This window comes from Panicum virgatum, chromosome 5N, assembly GCF_016808335.1.
Source record: "Panicum virgatum strain AP13 chromosome 5N, P.virgatum_v5, whole genome shotgun sequence".
Classification (NCBI taxonomy): Eukaryota; Viridiplantae; Streptophyta; class Magnoliopsida; order Poales; family Poaceae; genus Panicum; species Panicum virgatum.
Genome location: NC_053149.1, coordinates 10,349,414 through 10,373,821, shown reverse-complemented (window position 1 = coordinate 10,373,821; position 24,408 = coordinate 10,349,414). Strand labels below are relative to the sequence as shown.

The window sequence follows — 24,408 nt, the reverse complement described above, 5'->3', positions numbered from 1 at the left end:
GTTGTATACGATGTGTGCAAAAAGCGGGGCTAATACCTTTCAAGTTGTTAATCGAGTAGCCGATCACCTTTTTGTGCTTCTTCAATAAATTCAACAACTTCTCCGTCTCTTCCGAGCTCAATTCGTCGCTAATAATCACCGGAAAAGTCTTGCCATCTCCCAAAAATTCATATTTCAACCCCTTAGGGAGTGGCTTCATCTCAACATCGGGCGCACCATCCTCTTCTTGATCTAACTCTCCAATGTCTTCAAATTTTTCTTCCTCCAAATTCCCGTGTTGCGGCTTCAACTCTTCCATCGTTTCCACTAGTTCTTCATCTTGATTATCTTGAGCGTCTTCGTTCTCCAAAGCGCGTTGGAGAGGATCCCTGAAAGAATAAATGGAACGAACGCTCTCTACCTCTTTGTTATCAAGAGGTAGAGGTGAAGCAATAGACGGTTTTGAATGAAATTCGAATGAGCGCTTCTCTCCATCTAGATCAAAAGTGACAATCCCTTTTCCAACATCTAGAACAGCATTTACTAATTTGAGAAAGGGTTTTCCAAGGATTATGTCTTCATGCTCATCATCACTAGCATTAATCACAAAAAAATCGGTAGGAATTTTCTTACCCGCTATGGCAACATTAAGATTTCTAAGCACTCCTAGCGGTTTGATTAATCTACCATCTCCCATGATCAATTTAATGATTGTGGCATCTAGGTTCGATGTTTCGTTAAAAAGCTCAACATAAACTTTGGAACTCATCACACTAACATGGGCGCCAACGTCACATAAAACATTGCAACATTTTGTTCCTTCTATCATGCAATCAACACGAGGTGTGGGTGATGGATTACCTTCGCCTTGATTGCTTCCAATCGCATATACTTGGGCTATGTGTGCATAGGGTGACGATTCCGAGTTCACTCCTAGGGTCCTTTTGATCTCCAGCACTTCTTCCAAGTCGATCTCTTCCTCTTTTTCTTCAAAAGGTTTCCGAATAATATCACCGGCTGATTCCTTGCCAAATGTGTATCCCGTGTGATTATCTGGCGGGAAGTCTTCGGCTATCACCTTCGCCATTCCTCGCTGATTTGGATGCGGTCTTGCTTTGTTGAATAATTTTCCGAAGTCAATTGGTATCCAATCCATTTGCTCGAATTCCCTTAGCGATTTGGCGGTGCCCATGGTTCTTCCTTTCTTTTCCGGGTCATCTTTCGTCGAACTCCGGATCGATGCTTCTTCATCGTGGTTTGTCCCTATGACTTTCTCATGCTTCGGTTGTTCTTCCCTCACTTCTGATGCCTCTTTTCCGAAAATTCCAGCAAGCACCCGCACTTGAGACTCTTCCTCGGAGCTTGCCAAACATCGTTTTTCCCAATCTCTTCGCATGGCCGCCCCCTTGCTGATTTTTTGTAGGAGTTGGGCAGCTTCCGTGAGTGTTTTCTCCATGAGATTTCCTCCTGCACACATTTGAACAAACTGCATGCACTCGGGGGTTAGGGAAAAGTAAAAGGTATGCAGGAGTACTTCACCGGAAAATCCGAGCTTCGGTCCTTGTTCAATCAATCCATTGAATCTATCCCATGCTTGATCTATCCCTTCTTCTTCTCCCTGCGCGAAGTTGATCACTTGCTTCCGAATATGTTGAACCTTGCTTAACGGAAAGAACCGCTCGCAAAATTTCTTCATCAAGTCATCCCAATTTCCTTTTACCTCGAAGGATGCAAGTGCAAACCATCTTCTTGCTTGTTCTGCAAGTGAGTATGGGAAAAGATTCCATCTAAACCAAGCTAGCGGAACTCCATCTTGTTGTACCGTGTTGCATAGCATTGTGAACCACTTGATATGTCTATATGGATTGTCCGTCTCATCTCCTCTAAAGGGGTTTGCCACCGCCATCTTGATGATTTGAGGCTTGATCTCATACTCGGTGGCTCGCAACATCGAATCTGATTTTTGCATGTCGAAGTCCTCCGATCGCGGGCTTGCATAATCCCTTAGTGATTTTTCTCCTTCCTCCACGTGTTGAATGAGATGGCCCATCTAGACAATCAAAACAAAAACAAGAAAACAAAAATTTTCTAGGGAAAAGGTTAGGTGTTAGTGACCAACAAAATTAATACAAAGTTAAACGTAGCAAAATCGCTTGTTCCCCGACAACGGCGCCAGAAAAGCTTGTTGACGCTTCTTAAAGTGCCAATTTACGTACCGCAAGCGCACGGATCGTGTATAGCTTTTCCCTTAGAGTATTCCCCCAAGGTTTATCAATCCACGGAACAAGTGTATTACTATGCTTAACTAAGCACTAATGATGTTAGTAAAAGATCTATATTGAATGATTGAGTGTGAAATAGATCTAATCTAACCAATCTAATCTAATCTAGACTAGTGAGCAATGATAGATGTATGCACAAGATATGAAGAGCATTTGTCCATAGGGTCTAGGATCACTAGAGATGTAATCGCCAAGCAACGAAGAACAGATCTAATCTACCAAAGGTGTGTTCCAAGATCAAAACATTTCCCTCCCGCATACTGTCACTACACGAGGATAATCGGTAAAGAATCAACAAGAACACGATAGTTGATGTAATCTAAGTAAACCATGCAAGAGCAAAGCAAACTCAAAGCCAAGTCGCGAACTATTAGGCATCAAAGCATCATCAACAAGAATCATGATAGATCAATCTCATAAAGGATTCGGCAATTACAACTCAAGATCTCCTTACAACCCCATGAACAAACAAGGATTTTACGCCATGAAGCTAAGCGAAGCGTAGTCGATCATGGTGACGAAATCTCTGGCAAGGGATGGATCCCTTGCTGTCCTCCAACTTGCAGCGGCGCCGAGGGACGATGAGGCCTCCGGTGTCGCCTTTCTCTTGTGTCTAACTCGAATGTATCTCTGGATGCTCTTCTCTGCAATCTCTGCGATCTTTTCTGCGGTCCTCCTCCGATCTCTCTTTTTTGACGGCGGCTTCGGGGTATTTATAGGCAGATATGGTCGGTGGTTTTGGTAAAACATAGATTAGGGTTAACGCATACTTCGTGCCGAAGAAAACCGAGACCGATTGGGCTCCGAAAAGGGTTAGGCCGGCCGGCCCAAGGACTCCAGGCCGGCCGGCCTGGGCCTTTTCTGGCCCCTTTCGGTCCCATCTTTTGTGTGTTGATTCTTCCTTTTATTCCTCATCTTAGCCCAGTTGTAATCATGCGTCAAAACATCTCCAAAAATGTCCCAATTCCTGTCAAAATACAACATGCTCCAAAATCCAGGACAAAATCGAAAATGGTCAAGTTCGGGTGCCAAGTGGCGGGTTAGTACATGAATCATCCTGAAGAATTTACCAAAACAACTCCTAATTGTATAATAAAATGGATACTTAAGGAGCGCGAACAAGGCCGTTTTGCCTGTTGAGATGAATCTGGACGCTTATAGATTGGCTAAACAAAACGACCTTTCTGCTGTTGATTACTATGATTTGATGATGGACAATATTGATGAAGTAAGCGACCGGCGGATGCAAGCTTTGAAGGAAATTGAGAAGGACAACCTTCGGGTAGCTAGAGCTTACAACAAAAAGGTAAAGGCTAAATCTTTTCAGGTTGGTGAGCTGGTTTGGAAGACTATATTGCCTCTTGGGACGAAGAGTAATAAGTTTGGCAAGTGGTCGTCGAGTTGGGAAGAACCGTTCATGATTGTTAAAGTTATCTTCGGGAATTCTTATATGGTGGAGACGATGCAAGGAGAGCGTCTTCCGCGGGCGCTTAATGGAATATACTTGAAGAAATACTACCCCAGCGTGTGGCAAGACGCTTGAAGACGAATGTGGCCGGTATAGAATATCGTCCTTAGCATTATTTTAGCCTTGTACTTTCTGTTCAAATTTATGTAATTAGGCTAGCTTCTGGTACTTGCTTTTTGGCTTGCAAAGCTCACCAAAAAGGCAGGGGGGCATATGTTGGAGGCCAAAATTGGCAAACACCGAGGCCGACCGGTCTGGGCCTGTGCAGTCCGAGTAGAGTTAGGGTTTGTATTATGGAATCCGTTTGTAACTCAATTTGGAAGGGGTACGTCTTCCCCGGCCTATAAATATAAAGGCCACGGCCGATTGAGGTTTTTCTATCCAATCGAATCAATAAATCTACGATTTTTCTATTTTTCTCAAAACCCTAACTTTTCCAATCTCGTGCTAGTTCTTGCTCGTCTCGACGGCGTTCAAGGGCGTCTTGGGTGGCCTGCCGACCTCAAGACAACCCTAGATCTTCGAGTTCCGATGGGGTCCCTCCCGAGCTTGAGGTTCTAAGTCTTTGGGAAGCTTTCTGCGCCCAACCGGTCTGACCGGTTGGCGCAACCTGTCTGACCGGTCGCCAGGAGACTTCATCCGATTGCGATCGTTGCGATCTTGCGCGTTCTAGCGCTTGTGTGTTGACCAATTCTACGTCAACAAAAACCTTGGGCTTACCACTGACCAACGTTCTTTGCATGCTTACCAATTCACATTGAAAACCAGTTACAGGCTTCCTTTTGCCGTCTACTGATCGCTGCCACCATCAACATCAAGTACTGTTGTGAAGTACCGACGGTAAGTCTTTTTCTTTCTTTTTCTTCTTCTTTTTTTTTGAGAATCAAGGAGCTTCCATTGATTAAAAGCAGCAGTACTGTAATCGATATCCAGGCATCTACAAACTGGCGAGATTGCTTCATAAACTTATGTTAAACTCCTTCATATCGTTGAGAATCGGAGATACTTCGGAATGTTGGCCCGGCCCTCAAGGTTTGACTACAAATTAGGCGAAATCTGTCTCTAAAACCAGATGCTGATGGAACCCCTTGATCAGCAGCAAACTGCATTCCTTCCATGCATGCCAACGCCTCGATTATCCACTGTGACTGTGAGAGCGTTAAGACGACAGTGCCTAAACCATCTTCACGACGAGCTCCGTGGAAGTCTCTCGTATGATCACGGAGCAGTAGGCCATGCCCAGTGCACCGACGGCGGATCTTTTGTGCAAGAACCAGGGATAAATTTCTCGGTGATAAAAACACGAGAAAACTAATAATCACATTTATTTATCGATGGTAACCAGTTTATCGAAAATTTTCGGACATTTTGAATTCGCGCCCACCCTATTCCTCCTATTCTATATATCCTATCTAAAGAGGAAGCGGAAGATTGTCTAAGGAAGAACTGCCAGCGTCTGGAGGGAGTGATGCTGGAATTCACTGCAAACAGAGGAAGATTGCAGGATAGTGGTTAAAGCTCGTAGGGTTCAATTCGCTTTGGATTGTGTTTTGTTAAGCTGTAGGCTATGCAGTCTGCGTACTGTGTATTCTATTTTTTGGCTATAGGCGCTCACTTACAAGTGGCGCCGAAGTTGGGATTCTCCTTTATCTAAAAAAATATCTTCTCATTTCTATACACTGCTGGAATTCTCATTTTTTTCGAGAAAATTTCGAGAAATCCAATTAATCTCCGATTTTTTCCCTTATCGGTAAGGTTAAGCACGCAAGAAGTATACAAGAAGCTTGTGTCGGCATGCGCGGCTTCGAAGCAGTAAATTTTACTAGTAAACCGTGCGTGTTGAACGACCGGAATTAACAAGAGCTGAAATATCACCGGGCGCGGCGGCGTTGAATTCCAGTTTGCACTTCCGCTTTGTATATTTGTGTACGGATTCTGCGAGCTCTTCGACCCAGATGTGTTGTTGTTTGGCCCTTGATTTCATTGTGACCTTGGAGCCGCGGCGAGTTTAAGAATGCAGGCCGGTCGGCTACAAGCTTGGGATCGTCGTGTCTGCTGATCGATGGACGACGCCTGGATTCAGGAATCGAGTGGCGCTGGGCGCTGGCTGGACGTGCTTTCACATGCTAATCCTACAGCATGTGCATGCGGTCAAAGAGGCTCAAATTACGTAGGCCCAGCAACAGTGGAGATCGATCTCTCGAGATCCGATGCTTCTTCCTTCTTCTTCTTCCTCCTTCCATACAAGATCGACTGGCAAAAAGGTGCAGCGCGCACTGGGAAGGAAGAAGAAGAACCAAGCGAGTGGGATAAACATATGCCTGCAGTGGAAATTTGCCCTGGCAACGTGGATCGACGTCGTCGGCGATGACGTAATTATTAAACTGCGATTTAGGAGATGAGATGGTGAGGATTTGGGAATTGTACCCATCCGTGCGAAGAGCTAGCTACTAAGCTACAGCATGCATGCGTGCAGACCATTGGCGGTGCCATCTCCCAGCAGACACAAGGGAACGAAAGGGGAACTGGGGAAACACGCCGATGACTGACCACACGTCCACGATGGACGGGTCCAGGGTTGGGAGCTGCTGGAGAGCAACGCGCGTATATTAAAGCAACTAGCGTGATGGCCCGCGCTAATAGCGCGGCTAGATTCCAGATAAACTTTTATCATTATAATTTTTTATTCTAACTAATATGAAAACCATAATATTGTTACTCTAAAGTTTTTTTTGTTACTCTAAAGTTTTTTAGACAGATTAATGATGGAGAGTAAAAGTCTATATTACCCTTCTTTAATTACCATGTACTAATTTAGAAAATAGTTATAATTTTTCTATTTAGCTTGTATGAAGATCTGCATTTCATAATTAACTTGCATGCAAGGAGGGGCATTTTTGACCTAGCATACCAAAAAACTCACTTGGGAACTTAAAAGTATATATTATGAGGTAAAATTTGAATGCTAGAAGTAGCTATATTTTGGAATGAAGGTAGTATAGTAAGTCAAACGTATTGTATAGGACTGCCACTGTAATTGTAAGCTTCATGATCCAAGTCCGGCTCATGGCGTACTATGATGGTCATTGATTTTGTAATAAATTTAATCAAATATTTGCTAATATATTTAATCCAACATTGTCTATTGAGCTTAATCACATATGAGCTCGAAATCATTAAAGTGCAGTTGCTATGACCCTATTGGTCATGGCATCGGACTGCTCAAACTCCAAAACAAATGGAATCCGATTCCTTTGGAGCCCTTTTCACTGCTCTTCAGTTGTCAATGCAATTATTTTTCATTTATCTTTTATTAAACAAAGAACATTGTATTCCTTTGTTTATCCTCCTCCTCCTATGATCTAGTCTATGGATTGATTACCATTAGTAGCATCTTAGTTCATTGTTTTTCTTTATTTTTGGCTCTGTATATTCTGGTAATGCAGCAGATGCCTAGAACGTGTGGTTCAAGGTGTCTACATCAACTTGATGTAAAAATCTTGAATTTAACATTTTTTGCTATAGGAAAAAATGATATTAATTTATTCACCAACCATGTATTATTGGCCCTCTCTTTCTCCTTCAATCTCTCTCTATTCCTCAACTTCATGAGCCAACACTACTATTCCGCAATCTAATGTCCACCAAAGTTTATGTTGTTCTAAACCACCTCAAATCAGTCTCCAATGTTCCTATGGGTGCTTTTTGCATGTGACCTTAGTACCAACAAAATGAGAACAAAGAAAATTTATCTCAATGTAACTTCTTTTTACAATCATACGCTGAAGTATGTGCAGCAAGCACTACATGCACATTATGCATGTCGTTCAAATTTGATCAGTCGATTAAGGTTTGTTACTACCATTTAGCTAGTGAAAGCATATACAAAGTGCCTCTGTAGGTTCTTATAGTCTAGATGTTGAATGCCATGTGCTTACAATGAAGCCGGTAACAGTATCAAATTACATAGCAAGTTAGCAACCCGTATATGACCTTGTCAGTATTGTACAGGAGATATATAGAACCGAACTCAAGGACAATCACCTCCGTTGATCTCTATCTTATTAGCCTACAACTTATTGAACATAAAGATGTGAACTATATATTGTTGTGCCAAAGTTTATGCTTTTGCAAGAAAAGCTGCATAGATTCACTATTTTTTTTACTGTTGCACTCCTGCCTGTATCTTTGCCTTCTCTGAAGATCATGCCTGGTTGGTACACCAAAACAGATCATATACGTACAACCTCCGATCTACTATTTAATAGTTGGCAATATTGACAGAGAAATATAGAGGCTGTTTTCGTGCGTGCGTATAGTTGGCCCGTTCATCTTGTTCCACCTAAACGCGATCTTAATTTCACTTGAAACTTTGAACCATGTGCAATATCAAAAATAGAAAGTCTAAAACCATCATCATCAGGGGGTGATTTGCATGAAACATTGTTGTTGATCAACACCGTATGCATGTGTTCGTTTGTGTCCGGAACAGCCTTGAACCCAGCTTGTGCTAGAGCGCCGCTTGCACTGCGTAAGATGATCAGTACTGTAGTGTCGACGTGAAGACCCAATCTGAGCTAGCAAGATTCATGAAGCACACTCGAGTAGTAATGCTCAGTCTTTGCTTTTGAAGACCCATGTGTTGTGCGGCAGGGAGTCTTTCGATGACTCGACTATGGTATATGGCTGAGATTTTGATCGGATTACCACGATTGCTTCTCTCGACCTCCCTGTCATGGTTCGGTGCCAAATCAGATTGTTTGTAGAGAAATATCTTCTATTTTTTTAGCTTATTTTTTAATTATGAATTTAAGCGTATTATTTTTCGTATTCGGTATGGACTCTTCAGGCTGATGTAGACCGTTGGATCTTCATAAAATCTAACGGTGTAAATTCTTTTCATTTTTTAGATTAACGTGAGAATTTCTAGCCTCTATCGGCGAACGTGGTGGCTTCTTTTAACACTCCTTTATTAATATAATAGATTTGCCTTCTTAGTTGTTTCAATCTAACTAGGTGTATAGCCCGCGCATTTACGCGGCTAGTATTGAAAATTTAAAAATTTACATATTGTTATATTCTTACTTAAAGATTATATTATTTTTTTATAATATATCACCATATTCATTATCGTAAATTATGTCTTATTATTGGTTAAAATAATTCAAATATGATCTACCGATAATAACAATTTGATTTGTTGAGCTTTAATAATATTATACATAAAATTATTTTTATTTTTGTTTTATTTTGATTTATGGTTGTTATAATAGGATATGTTTGTAACTGAACATAGCTAAATGGTAAATGGTATTTTACATTTAATTTTTCATAATGGCATTGGTGGGTAATTTTAAATTAAGTATAAGGTTATTTTAGGCTAATTTTATTATAATGGCAGTGGTGGGTAATTTTTATTTTTCTATTTATCTCCGATTAACTTGGAAATTTCTAGGCCTTGAGAGCGAACGTGAAGGCTCCGTTTGTTGGCCAAATAATAAGATAATAGATTAACAAAGAAACCAGCTTAGCAAGATAAGTTGGTCTAATATATCAGTTCGTGGTAAATATTAATAAATAATTTTGAAATACTTTTGGGATGAAAATTTTTGTGTTGCTGGAACTATGAAAAAATATTTTATTATATATCATAGTTTAATATCTTACTATTACTAATTGGAGGCTCCTTTGAAGCCTCTACGTGAAGCCACCTATGATCCTAAGTGGACACTCTGACAAAATAGAGAAGTCCTAAAAATTCTCACAAAAATTAGAAACATATGACCATCCATCTAACTACTCTAATCATAATAGTCATTGGATTTGTTATTTTTCTAATAAATTACACACCTCTATCATTATAAAAATAGAATAAAGTAACCCCCTAAACATACATCTAAATTACCCATCTACCATTATAAAAAAATCCAAATTAACCCCCTAATCTTCGTGTAAATTACCCACCTATGCTATTAAACAATAATGCAAAACAACTCTTAAATTTGTATATAAATTATCCAATTATATCATTATTAAAGTTAAAGTAACCCCTAAATTTGAATCTAAATTATATAATTATAATAAAATAATAAAGTATATCAATATAAATTCTAAATTACTATTTCAATCACTATTATATTATCATGTATATAAAAATACTACCCACGACAAGTGTCAATGTGTATTCATGTACGACGAAAGAGATAAAAACACCAATTCATAAATAAATAAATAGTGCAAAATAAAATTTGTTGCAACTATATTATAATAAATATATATTTTATAGTATGTGTTATAATATTCAATAGATCGGAGTGCGTGAGATAGATAATTATAGTTATTAGTTGTATGATTTATTTTTAAAATAATTCTAATTAGTTCGTGCGGAATCATGAGTTTATAGGCTAGTTTATAGAATTTGCTGCCGCCGGCCAAGCGAGAGGGACAATGCGGAGAAAGAGTGAAAGACGCCGCCATGGGCCGTGGCGTGCTGAGGATCTTAGGTCCTCTCTCTATTGGGCCGTCATGGGAAACAGTGTCATGAAAGATTTTTTTTTCATGACGGCGAGGTGACTTGCCGCTTCCACCAGCTATTTTGGGCTGGAATTTGGCTCGTGGTAGGAGGGGCGACCCACATTCATCATGGCTGCGGCTTTTTTATTTTTATATTTTTTAAAAATGTTTTTTACATAAATATATTTTTGGTTTCACATTTTACAGTTTTACACCCCTACCGCCCGGCAGGGGGCGGCAGGGGACCTACATATAAATAAATATAATTTTTTTTGCACGGAGACCCCTGGCGGGAGCCTGCCGCCCCCCCTGCCGGGCGGCAGGCACCTGCCGCCCGGTGGAGGGGCGGCAGGCCGGCAGGGGGGCGGTAGGCTCCCCCCCAAATATAAAAGCTGAGCCCTTTCCCTCGCACCCTCATTTCCTGCCCACGAGATCCAGAGAGGGGAGAGGGAGAGAGGAGGGGTGAGGGAGGTAATTCCACCGGCGAAGCCTTGCCGGATTTTGGATCAACCCCAAATGCTTGGACACATGGTGCCTGCCGCCCGGCAGGGGGCGGCAGGCTCTCGCCAAGGGCCTTCGCACAAAAAAAATATATTTATTTACATATAGGTCCCTGCCGCCCGCCCGGCAGGGTATAAAACTGTAAAATGTGAAACCGAAAATATATTTCTGTAAAAAACATTTTTAAAAAATATAAAAATAAAAAAGCCGCCATCATGGCTTGCCGTTACAGCGCGTGTGGGACGGCCCTCGTCGAACTTAATTAATGGAAAAAGTTTTTTTTGTCTCCCTCAACTTTAAGTCGAATCTGATTTTCCTTTCTGGACCACAAAATCGTCCATTCAGCCTCCTCAGACTCACAAAACCGTTCACATAACCTCCCTGAAAGGTTTGAGGGTAAGGTGGCAGCGGTTTTTCTATTTTTTTTATTTTGATTAAATCTTTGAAAAATCACAGTAAATCACAAAAAAAAATAAAAGGGAAAATATAATTTTTTTTAACTCCATGTAAGTAGATCTACGCATTGAATATATTATATGATATACTTTAGTACAAATTGTTTATGTAGTTTTAGATATATGTTTTTCTGTAATTAATTTATATCTACAGTTCTATTGTCCAATTATGGTGAAATTTTTATGGTGGACTAATTATTATATGATTGAGCTATAGTAAAAATTTTATAATTATTGGATTATGTTTGACTGAGCTATAGATTTATCTATAAAAACCTAGATAAATCTAGACCAATCTATAGATAAACCTCGATAAATCAATAACTCAGTCATACATAATTCGATAATCATAAAAGTTTTACTACATCTCAATCATATAATGATTATACCATCATAAAATTTTCATCGTAATTGGATGACGGAGACTATAACTATAAATTAAATATAGAAAAGCATATATCTAAAACTACAAAAAGAAATTTATATTAAAGTATATTATATAATATATTCAATGTGTAGATCTACTTACGTGGAGTTCAACAAAATTGGATTTTCCCTTTTATGATTTTTGTGTGATTTATTGTGATTTTTCAAAGATTTAGTCAAAAAAATAAAAAAAATAGAAAAACCGCTGTCATCTCACCCTCAAACCGCTCATGGAGGTTATGTGAACGGTTTTGTGAGTCTGAGGAAGCTGGACGGATGATTTTGTAGTCCAGAGAGGAAAAGCAGATTCACTCAAAGTTGAGGGAGACAAAAAAAAAATTAATTAACTACGACCACGACGAGATATGGACTCACTCGGCCCAAGCATGTCAGCCCACGGGCCCCACCAACATAACATGCGTGGTGCGACCGAGAATATTCAGCCCAGCCACCGCCGCCGCCGCCCGGAACACGCCGGTTTTCTATTGCCTTGCCCAGCCGGCGGCAGGAGTCGCAGGAGCCGCCTCGCGCACGTGCTCTTCCCTCGAGGTTGACCCGGCTGGATCACCGCCGCCCGCCGCGATTTCCTCCGCGCGCCGCGGGCGCTCGTGCTCCCCTTCCCCTGCCGCTCATGCACGCTGGTGGTGCGAGTGCGAGACATGTTCCAGCTTTTGGTTCAACTTTCCAATTCCTCCTTTTGCTCCGTGGCCGTTCCCCTTTTGATCTCCTTTTCCAGCCAGTCGACCAGTGAGTGAGATGAGCACTCCGTCCGCGCCCTGCGCCCTGTGCCCTGTGATACGCGCACGTTTGCTAGGGAGGCGGCGGGGCGGCCAAGCTGGGGTGCGTGCGATCAGACAGCCTAACATTTCCCGACCTTTCTGCGTCGCCAACGGCCGATCCATCATGCAGCGTCCACAAAACTTCTACTCCTATCCATGTTCCCACCATAGTCACAGGATTCGGGGTCGATGCCTCGTCCTTCGACCCGGGAACGTCGTTCCGATTCGAGGGTCGGGGTCGAAGTGGGTCAGTGTCCCATTCAAGGTTGGATCGTGTCCCGGTTTGAAAGGGGTCGCAGCCCCATTGCTAGCAGATTTAATTGGGATAAGGAGGTTAAGCACAGTGGATTGGTGTGGTTTTTGTTAGACAATGAGCTGAGTACGTGTAGCATGGTCTAAATATACTCTTTTATATGTTTCTTATATGCTTGTGCAGATTAGTTTCTTCATTAGTAGCATATATATAGTTTTTGTCTTTATCGACCCGAAGATATCGACCCCGATGAATCAGGGTCGCGTCCCACATAATAATTTATCGTTCCATAGATGTATACCCCCTTCGTACCATAATTTTATAAAGTGACGACCCCCGTTCCTCGACCCGGTCGACCCAGGAACTTTGTGACTATGGTTCCCACAGGAGGTCGCCCGTTTCGTTCCCTCCCCTGCCCGACTCTGCCAACCAAGAACCATGGCCGTTGACAAAGCCTGCCGCGTCCCTCCCGGCTCCCGCGCGGTCACCGGGAATCCGGCAACCGATGGACGCGTCTGAATAGTACCAACTCTAGTGTGGCTGAGAATTCCACCGCCGCGCTGACACCACCGCCTGGCGTCGCATCCGGCGCTGGCAACGCGTGGCTCGTCCGGCGCGCGGGCACCCTGAGCCGGGCTACCGACGACGCGAGACTGCCGACGCGGGAACGGACGCCTCTGCCAACCACAGGACGCACGCCACCACCTAGCTCGAGACCAGACCGACGCGCGCGCGCGCGGGCCGCGAGCAGCGACGTCGTCGTCGTAACTTTCGTCAATGAATTCAGGCCGGCCGGCGGCCGGAAATCTGGTCGCTGACAGCGACGGGGAGCTCGGCCGCCGTGGTGCCCGCCTCGTCCCCATCCTCGCGCCGGACGACGGAGGCCGGACCGGAACGCGACGGCGCCGGCGCCGGCCGGGGGGGGCGGGGAGCGCGCGTACGACAAGGGAGCCTTTCCCTTTCGGCAGGCGGCGACCGCGTACGTACGTGCCGGCCAGGACCGTCCTGGCCTCCTGGGGAACGTTAGGATTGGTCGATCGTGCAGCGTTCTGTTCTTTTCGGGTCGAGTTTGCGGACTGGAGTGGACACTGTGTAAGCTACGGTGGTAGTCCGACGGGCGCGGAGGAAAGGCATGGCTCTTGACGGCTCCGAGCGAGCGTAGAAGTGGTGCCCACGACTCGGCTGACTTTTGAGCGCCGGAAGTCATCGGTCTGACAATTGACACCCCATCTCCCCTACATTTCAACTCTAAAAGGAATATTCCTATCTGGTCAGCGAGATTCTCCCCTCTACACCAACTTATCCCGCACTCCATCTACTCCAGAATTTTACTCCATACCCCACCATCAATTATTTTATATTATAAACTCAACAACCCCTCCCTTCCCCACTCCGCCCCCTGTCTCCCTCTCTCCCTCCGCCTGTCATCCACACACACTGCACAGTGGATGGGGTGGACGCCGTACATGCGCTGCAGATGGAGGGGTGGGGCATTTCCCCAACCAATGGAGGGAGCGTAGAGTAGTGGGCTGCATTGATATCAACTCTAAATAGTAACTCTAAATGTTTGGGGGAGCTCTGGAGGTGTGGGGTGCGGACAGCCTCAAAGGAGGCGGGTGGAGTGCCATCGTACACGGACATGGTTCACACGAGATGCAACGGCCTGTCTATATAATAGTAGCTTGCATACGATCTTAGTTTTTTTTTCTTTCTGAAAGACATACACATACGGTCTTGGTATATACTCCTTGGCCATTGATGATGGGGCTCTCTGAACAAGAGCATCGATCAGGCATTGCCCATCCAGACAGTTAGTTAGCCCAGCCGACTAATTAACTGACAAGCCAAACGAACACAATAAATAACGCGTCGGTGGGGTGTTTCCCTGCCGATCAAACATTCAGCGGCCGAGTGAAACTTAGCCGAACCGCGGCCCCCATTGGTCGAACAGAACATCCGTTAATCCGTCACGATTACCTGCGGATTTTTTAAAGAAAATCGAATGATTACGCTAAGGTGGTCCCGGCGCACGTATACCGTCACGGGTCGCACGGCCGCGCGCGGATGGTCCTCGGAATTTCATACCCCCAAACTCCAAATCATTCCTGGCCTTGCATTGGTATGATAACACCGGTATGGTATTATTCCCCACCAACCGGTTGCCTCCCCAGCACGCTTGTACAGTACCGGGAGGGGGAGGCACTACCAGTACGTGCTGCTCATGCCATCCGTAAGCGTATTTAAACGGCCGGACAACCAACCTCACGCGTCCGTGGATTGGATGGAGTTGGAGTGGGTGCGTGGTGTGGTACTAGCAGCAGGATTAATGCTCCCTCCCGCTATAACTAATGTTTTAGACGTACTATATGGTTTGTGACAGTCTACGGAAAGAAACAGCTTTGACCACTGCATTTTTGTTATAAAACATTACCAGATGCCAACTTGGCAGAAAAAAAAATTATACAACGTACTCTTATGTTACGGGGCAAATTTGTTTGCACCGTCGTCTTCAAACCTTCGAAGAGGAAGTTTTTTTAATATAAGAGAAATTTTACGGTGCTTGGAGATTTTATGAACCGTCGATGGATTTAGATCCAATGGTTAAAAAATAGGAGGAACCAATTACGAAGAACTAAATATGTGGACCAAGAGCTATTTTTTGGTGGGCCAGGAACCGCTTATGAAAAATTATCTTAAAAGTATTTTAGTACTTTTCATATCCTTTCAATCATTAAACAGGATGTTTGGAGAGTAAAAACGATGGCTTGTGCCGACGCCGCCGGCGGCCAGGCCGCCGCTGCCGCCGCAGCCGCAGCAGGCCACGCCTGCGCCCACGTCCGCGCCCATGGCGAGCTCGTCGTCGCCATTCGACCGCACAACAACATCAATGACGATAAGACGGACAGGGGCGAGACCGAGGAGGCGCAGAGCAAGTGACATGAGGATTCCGCTGCCGCGTCGGTGCAGCTGACCTCCGCCGCCGAAGCCATCGGCATGCCAACTCCGCAGCGGCCGCCCGCCTCGCCATGCGGCGGCCGGGTCGTCCTCCTCGTCCCGGCGCTGCTGCTCTTCTCCAGCACTGCGCACAGGTCTGCCCCTCATCCCCCATGCCTTAGTCTGTTCCAGTCCGTCGTGACGACAGCAGCACTTGCGCTATGTGCCCCGTGCAGCGCGGAGGAGTGTTGATGAGGGTGCTGGTGGGCGAGACGAAGCCGCAGCGCCATGGCCGACGGGTCTACGGGGTCGACGGGTTTCGGCCGTACCCAGCCTCCGTACGATCTTCGCTGATGACTAATGACTAAATTATCTCTAATTAAAATAAAACACATGCTGTTAAAATCAACGATCCAGATATTTTTGATGGGGAGGAACCACTGGTTCCTCTCAAGCACCGTAACAATCCTCTTAATATAAAGATTGGAATAGTTAGCTCAAGTCGAAGGGTACCAATAATCAACCCCAAACTAATCTCCAAAGCATATATACATCGAAGGGTCGGGCATTAAACTTTGAAACGTGCTGGTGCCTGGCGTGTGGTGGCGTGCTCTGCTGCCGTTTTTTTTTTTTTTGTTCTAACGTAACCCGGATGGCCGGATCGTGTGTTCCGCGCTCCGCGAGAAAACAAACACCATGGACGCGCAATGGAATCCAGGCGCTTTGCTTGTTCTTTATACGCGTGTCCAGAGCGGAAGGTGAAGCGAGCGCATCAAGAATGCAAGCACGCGTGCACGATGCAAATCTCCGCGACACAGAGATTCTCTTCCTCGCGCTCCCCGACCGACTAGTTTACGCCGCGCGGCGTGCCTTGCCTTGCCTTGGGATGCTCTGCTCCTCGGCCCTAGCTCGCTTGCTGTTCATCAGCGCAGCACCACCGTGCGCCTGGCCCAGAGCTCACGTTGCCCCACGCGCTCGCAACTCAGGGCGCCGCGTGCCTCATGTGCCGGCGCCAGCCCGACCTGTATTGTAACTCCGAGGTTGATAAGGGACTTTCCCCTGCGGCAACTTCAGTAATTTTTTACCAACTTCAACTTGGATCGACTGGTGATGGAATAGGATAGGCGTAGTAAAGTACTACATTGCCCGGGATGATTGGTGTGAGGGTGCTAATGTGCGATGACCAACAATTTGTTGCATCATCGATCTAAAAAACCCCAAGACCAACAATCATCTAAAACCATGTACAATTGGCTGCCATGTCTCATGATCATGCTCTCCACCCTTAAACGTACCCTCGCCTGATGATCAATTAATCAGACATCTAATCCGATGGAAAACGTGAAACAGAACATATAAGCTGCTCTAAATTTCTTTTTCTCCTGCCATATCATACACCTTGGTCGGCCGATTTCTGTTTGCTACGTACACCGACATAATCCAAAACGAAGAAAAGAGAACAAAGAGGATTGATGAACACATGCACTGCGACGGCAGCTTAGTTGGCGTCGTCGGCTTTGGCCTTCCTGAGGTGCGCCATGGCCTTCTTCAGCGTCGGCCGGAACCTCCTCATGTCCAGCCGCACGTCCTGCTTGTCGAGGTAGGCGTCCTTGAGGGACTCCCAGCCCTTGTTCTTGACGCCCTCCGGGTCGGTGAAGATGACGTGGTCGCGCGGGTACTGGTCGATCAGCGTGCTCTCCTCCGGCGTGATCCGGTACTCGAGGTAGCGCAGGCCCATGTCCCTGGAGGGGCCCCGGAAGTAGCCGGCCACGAACTCCAGCCCGCCCAGCGGCACCACCTGGATCACCACCCCGCCCGTCGGCACGAACACCATGTTGGTCAGCCCCGCGCCGTGCACGCCCATGATGGCGTCGCAGCTGTTGGCCAGCTCCGCGAACGGCGCCACCTCGTGCTCCCCCTCCGACACCGCCACCTCGAACCCGACCTTCTCCGCGCCGCGCACGATCTCATCCGTGTTCACGAACCGCCGCGTCCGCGCGCGCGCGATCAGCAGCAGCCGGGGGCGGCTCCGGCCGGCCGTCGCGTTGGCGGCGGCGGGCCAGGCGACGTCGCGCGGGAGCCCGTAGGTGGTGCGCATGAACTTGGTGAAGTCGAGCATGGAGTAGCCGTTGGGCGCGCGGCGCGGGTCGATGCTGAAGTCGTCGTGGTTGGTGAGCCCGACCTGGACGTGCCGGAAGCAGTGCACGCGCGGGTCGTGGTCCAGGTCGACCGGCTCGTAGTTGGAGATGCTCTTGAACACGGGCAGGAACTTGCCCACCCACCACATCTGGAGGTCCGTCACCAGCAGCAGCACCTCGCCGGCGTACCGCCGCGCCGTCAGGAACAGCGGCAGGATCACGTCCGTGTACGCGTGGAAGTAGTTGCCCGTGTACCCGCGGTCCGAGAACACCAGCGCCGGCACGTCGTCGTGCCGGTCCGTGCACGCCGGCGCACCGGCGGACACCGACCGCACCGTCACCACGCGGACGTTGCGCATGGCGTTCGGGTCGGCCTTGCGCGGGTACGGCTTGATGCGCCACGACTCCTCCCGGAAGGTGCGGGCGTCGGCGGCGGGCGGCGCCACCAGGGTGACGCTGGCGTTGGCGCCGAGCACGCGGACGTCGCCGTCGAGCTCGCACCAGTCGATGCGGCGGTTCGACGTGAGGTCGCACAGCGGCTTCCACTCCCGCGCCGGCGTCTCCGAATCTAGCAACCATTAAAAAATAGTTAAGCGAGTTTGCTTGTCAGCTAATCATGGAATGTCCCGCTGGTCAAGGACCACCAAAAGAGTTGTTTTTTTAGTAGCCAAAAGAAGAGCTTGATGCATGGAGATTGGAGAACACAGTTCATGGTAGACCACGCTACGGAATTATGATAGGTCTAGAAATGGAGCGATCTAGCAGCTATGGGAATGGGATGATGCTGCCTCGGAGCACGTTGCTCTCATGTCAAGGGGAAGAAGATGAGACACAGGGACACGGACACAGATGATAGAGAGCGAAACAAAAGCAGTGGTCCAAAGCGGCAGGAACATTGGTCCCTGCGTGCCTGCGTTGAGATAGTAGAAGGCTGCAAAAATTCGCGTCAAAAAAATACACTACTGGTAGTCTGACCAATCTGCACTCTGCGTCTGCATTTGGGTTTCAAGTTTCAACTTCAATGAGACACAACTTCAATCTGGGCTGAATGTAATTTGAAGAGGGAAGAAAGAAAGAAGGAATCAAGAGAATACCTGCTTGCTTAACCTCTGGAACAGCTGGAATCTGCTGATCAGCAAGAGCCTTGACCTCTTGAATAGCAGGAGGAATCTGCTGAACTGGAGCAGGGAGGATAGCAGGATCAGAGTGAACCACAGTGGGGGAGTTGCTGCCATTGCCGCTTGCAGCGGCGGCGGCGGCGGAGTCGTTGCTCTTCTTGGATGGAAGCTCAGCAACAGCTTCCTGAAATTGCAGCTCCGCGTCCTCAAGAACACCTGACGACCAAGAACACACTGCTTGTTAGTGAATCCTGCATTTCCCCTTCCCCAAACGGGGAAACAAACAAAGAACGAAAGAAAAGCAGGCATCTATCTTGCTTTAGAAGTGGTTAGTTGGGGCGAATGCTCCCCCACCTGATTCTTGCGTGCCGTTCGCGGCTTCCTCTAACGACACGGGAGGAAGAACGGCGGCCGTGGCATCATCGTCCTTGGCAGGAACCTCACCCTCGCCGGCAGGATTCGTGGCCGCCGCGGAGGACGCATCAACGCCGGCGCCCGCGTCACCGCTGCCCCCCACAAAGGTCTCGTCTCTCCTCGTGTCCTCCAGCGGCGCATTGCGGCCGGAATCTGACAGGGAAAAACAACTCAAAGCGGTTTAGAAAAGGAGAACGGGAAATACAAATCTTTATCTGATTGGGCTTTGCGTGCAGGACGGGAGGAAGTACGGGGCACACGAGCTCAGCCCGACCCGGCCGCCAACCGCCATGGATGGGCAAGCTCAGACCAACCGATCTCGAAGTGACTGGTGCCACCTTGCCGGCAGCGGCGGTGTTTACCTGGTCCCGAGGAGGAAGCATTGCCGTCGTCTTTCTCGAGCACCTCGGCCCTGCTCCCCTCCTTCGACAGCGCGTTCCGGTCCTGCACGCCCAAATCTGAACGGAAGGGGAGGAGGAACGGGCAGGTCGTCAGCCTCGTCGTCGATCATTAGTGCAGTAAGCCTACGGTAATAATGCCGGTAGTTCTATCTGTACTTGAAGCAGATCCCAGGGATTAGCTGACGGCTCACCTAATTGCTGCTTGGAGGTGTCGGCGGCGGCGGTCGCCAGCGAGCCAATCCCAGCCGCGTCCGTGGAAATGGGGCTGACTGCTCGAGCAGACAGGACATTCCGAGAGATTCGGGAGAGTTAGCCACGGGGACGGCGAGAGAGGGAAATGCGGACGGACTTGGCGGGCGCTTGATCCACCGAGCGGATCGGAGCTCAGCTTACCCATGGCGATGTGGATGGCGTCGAACTTGGCGGTAGAGAAGTAGGCGCAGGTGACGAGGAGGAAGCCGGCGACGAGCCCCATCCCGAACTTGCGCGGCTCCACGCGGCTGAAGCTCTTGACGAGCTTGCCGTCCTGGTGGCCGACGCCGGCGTAGCTGTACGGCAGCTTCCCGCCGCCGCCGCCGCCGCCGCCGTCCATCCCCATGGCTCCCCTCGCCTGTCACCTCCCCCCTGACCCCCCCTCCTCTCTCCAGAGCACGCAGAAGAGCTCTCTAGAGTCAGTGCCTCCCTCGTGAGCGGCACGGCACCGGGACCGTTACGCAGGTAGCCCCACGCCAAAGCGTCCGAAGCTAACGCAACGAGGCGGCGCGCAATAACGCCACGCTCGTGAGCTGTGCGGGGGGGGTGATGTGGGGATGCGCGGGTGGGCGGGTGAGCACGGCAAGGAAGGAAACGGGGGGCGAGAAGAGAAGGCGGAGGAAAGGAGAGGAGGGAGGAGCCAGGAGGAGGAGGCCGGCAGCGGGGGGTGGCGTCCGTCCACTCCGTCCACTCCCTCCCTCCCTGGCCACCTCCATTTATTCCTCTCCATAACTCATGGCATGGACCCCTGCCCGAAGCCCGAACAGGGCTACTACGCTGTCCTGCGCTGCCATTATTTTATTTTTCATGTTTTCCGGGACATTAAGCCCGTTTAGTTTCCAGAATTTTTTGGGTGCTACAGTAACTACCAATATTTGACCACTAATTAGGAGTATTAAATGTGAATATTTGACAAAACGCATTCTACGACCCCGGGTGAAATTGTGAGACAAATCTTTTAAGCCTTATTGGATCATGATTGGACAATGTCGTGCTACAGTAACTAACCTCTAATAATGAATTAATTAGTCTTAATAGATTCGTCTCGTGATTTTCCGTCCATCCATATAATTAATTTTATAATTAATTTATGTTTAATATTTTAATTAGTGGTCAAACGTTGTCCAAAAGTTTTTGGAAACTAAACTGTCCCTAACAGAGGTGGAGTTCCCCGGGAAATAAAATAGGGGGGAAAATGGGGGGATGGCTTACCGCTGCTGCCCCCACCGGCAGCAAGTGTAACGTGTGGAAAACATGGGCCTCGCGCTTCGAGCTGGGCCGGGCACGGGGCCCGCGCTGCGGACTGTCGCGGCGCGGTGCGTGCATGATTGATGGGGCGAGGCTGCGAACAGTGGGCAGTGGCCGCGGGATCCACGGGGTCGGACGGAGGGTCAAGATCCGGAGCACCACCGACGGCGCGAGATCGGGAATCTCTCTCTCCCTCTCCCGAGTCCCTCCCGACTGCTGCTGCTAGTGAACTGGAGCTGATCTGATCCGATCCCAATCTGGCGGTCTATCCCACTCGGCCATTTCCATGGCTTCACACTGGTCTGGACGCATGATTTGGCAGTGGTAGCATAGAACATGATTTGCTCACCGTGGCCATGGGCATCCGCAAGCAGTCTGCAGCAAGGATCCGAGACGACCTCTTGCTGCGTCAGTACACTCCTCCGTACAAAAGAATTCGTCTCTGAAAGCCTGAGCTCTGAATTTGCGTTGATCGCGTGGCACATCGGCCCGGGGAAAGCTCGCTGAAAAAGAGGAGGAGAACTGCGTCGACCTGCCTGTCCATGCGGCATGCGTGCAGCGTTTGCGCAAGGTGGTTCGGTCGGAGGTTCCACGGATTGGCCGGAGGACTTTGAGGGTGGCCAAGCGAAAAGCGGGCGCTGGCTGGACTGAAAAGTCGCTACTACTCCCTTCCGCGCTTTGTGTGTCCGCTTGCGTTCCGCGCCACATGGGTCGCCCCGGCCCGGCCGTCGTCCGCGAGGAACAGCGCGACGAAAGCCACGCTGCCGCTGCCTTTGTCTCTCGCCCTCTCTTAGTGATGCATCAGTTATTCAGAGCTGCCGCTGGAGAAGATTACCACGCTAATGACTGCAGGATCCCGCGGTGACATGGTACACCAAACCTTGCGGGGTGACATGGTATGGCAGATTCAGTAGTTCAGTCTGGTGCCCGTTGTGTGGTCACTCGAGAGGCAGTTTCTGCTCTTTCGTATTAATGTTGTTCTTCTCACGGTTACCGGTTGCTATCTCACCATCATTTTCTTCGCCTTCCGTGCTTCCACAGCTGCTCAATTCTGGGAGAGGGGTCGGGAGCTCCGGTTCCTCCACTCGCTGCAACACTGCCGGTCTAATTCTGAAACTGCTCAACCGACTGCAGGCCTGAAGTGAATGCAATTCCGGCAGATCTTATTGCGCGGTGTGGTTCAGAACAAAGCCAGGACCCAGGAGCTCTGCTGAACCTGAAAGGATTGAAGCCAACCTTTGCAAACACGGAATTAGCTCCTCCGAAATGAACCTTTCGCCGTACCAATTGAAGATCCATCCATCCATCCTCCTCCTTCCTCCAGGAGAGGTGAGTTTTCCCTCTGTCGGCGCGTGGCGAGCCGGCCCAAGAACCGGCGAGCACGATGAATGCTGCGCCCTTTGAGCACCAGCAGAACTCGTGCGCTTGTAGAGGCAGTCGGCCAACACCAGCGCCACACCTACCTACTGGCTACTGCTCCCATTGTTGGGATACAGGTACACCTAGCTAGCTAGCCCAATGGCGCACTCGCCCACTGATTCACGAGGCAGTAGACAGTGGACGTCACGCCGGCGCTGCCGTGGCGTGGCTCCATGCGGAGACGCGGTGGTTGCCACGTCGATTCGTGAAAGCGAGAAGGCGAGCAGCGGCCGCCCTCATGCGGATTGCGGTCGCACTTGCACATCGGCCTTCATGTGTTGCTCTGGTCCCCCTTCGTTCTCCAACTAGTCATCTCGCGTTGAAGACGATCGAGGTGTGCGATTTTTTCTCCCTGGAGAGAGAGAAAGGGGAAACGGGTCCCGACGCGCATGGATGGTTGGTTCATGATCTGCGTCGTGATCGCGGTGGCGGGAGCACGTGCTCCGGGCGTGCCAAATTGCCTTGGTTGGTTTCTCCGATCCTGGCCTGGCGGTGGCGGGCACAAGTCTGCGAGTGTTGACTGTTGTGTCTCAGGTTGGCGGCATGCAGTTCAGACAAAAGAGATGGACCGAATCAGCCCGGGGCGCGCGGAAGGAAGGAGCGAGCGTCTGATTCAAAGCAGTAAACTTTTGCACACTCGGGGGTGAATTGGTGATAGTGGATTAGCGCCAGAAAACCTTGTGCACAGACGTATGAGCCGCAAGTTCATCAGTAGGGTCTCCTCTTTCCGATCCAAAATTGCACACACATTTGAACACGGCGGCACTCTTTCACCCGCCTGCGCAGATTTCTGCAGCAACAGCTCGATTACGACTGTTAGATTTCTAGGATCGACTAGTGCACGGATCGAGTAGGATTTCTCTCTCTTTTCTTGATCTGAGTATAACAAAGTCCTAGATCTACAACTATAACACAGAGAAAATAGAGAGAGGAGCTAGATTGAGGACCTTCAGTGCCTGCAGAGGAGCTTGATCCGGCCATCACAGGTTCGTTGATGGAGATCCGCTCAAAGACGGCGACGAGCAGTGCAGAGAGGTCGACGCCGGGGCGACGGTGTCGAGGGCGGAAGCGGCGACGGCGGGATGGAGTCGGCTGCGGCGGTGGAGACGCCAGTGGAGTCGAGGACGATGGCTGGTGTGGCGCAGAGGCGGCGGCTTCCCGTTGCTTCTGCACACTCTCAGACCGTGTGCCGCCAGCTTTCACCTTTCTTTATAGCGCAGCGCAACGGGGGCCCACCAACCATTAAGGGTTGGACGCCCCCGATCAGGGCGCGGATTAAGAGCCTAATGGGCCTATTAGGAAAGAGAAAGAGATCAACCTAACAACACAACTCCAATAATCCATGGATTAGTAATTGCTCTACCTCTGATGACAACGCCGGTGCTCGCTGTCGGTGCAGCCTGTTTGTTTTAGGCCCTTTGGGTATCACAAATAGCACACGATTCCCGAGAAATTTTTTTTGCATGCATAAAATACTAAACGAAGTTTATTTGCAAAATTTTTTCACGGATATGTGTAACTTTTCGAGCCGAATCTAATGACGGTTATTAATCGATGATTGTCTACAGTGATACTACAGTACCAACTTCTAATCGTGCGGTCAAAGACCTCATTAGATTCGTCTCGCGAAGTAGCGCATGGTTGTGGAGTTATTTTTGCAAATTGCCTTCATTTAATATTCCTAATTATTGGTAAAAATTTTTTTGATACGTGTGCTACCCAAAACCAAACAAAGCCTTAAAGGGTTGTTTTTGCTTTTTTTAAGGAATCGGCGCAGTCTAGCAGTATGGGGCTAGCACTGATTGGGACCGGGTGTCAGAGAGATCGC

The 24,408-nt window shown here is 48.3% G+C and overlaps 1 protein-coding gene and 1 long non-coding RNA gene across 2 annotated transcripts; one reads left to right on the top strand and one right to left on the bottom strand.

The window, feature by feature from the left end:
• The first annotated feature begins 15,295 nt into the window (after positions 1–15,295).
• Positions 15,296–16,056, top strand: LOC120671804. The gene is made up of 2 exons (XR_005673874.1): positions 15,296–15,745; positions 15,827–16,056. It is a non-coding gene; the product is annotated as an uncharacterized LOC120671804 (long non-coding RNA).
• Positions 16,057–16,925: 869 nt separating this feature from the next.
• On the bottom strand, positions 16,926–20,603 carry LOC120673649 (beta-1,2-xylosyltransferase XYXT1-like). The gene is made up of 6 exons (XM_039954599.1): positions 20,055–20,603; positions 19,853–19,930; positions 19,623–19,718; positions 19,201–19,413; positions 18,823–19,062; positions 16,926–18,296 (listed from the first exon to the last, which is right to left on the bottom strand). Exons 1-6 carry the CDS (start codon positions 20,257–20,259, stop codon positions 17,089–17,091), a joined length of 2,040 nt encoding a protein of 679 aa, XP_039810533.1. The 5' UTR covers positions 20,260–20,603; the 3' UTR covers positions 16,926–17,088.
• Between the last annotated feature and the right edge of the window lie 3,805 nt (positions 20,604–24,408).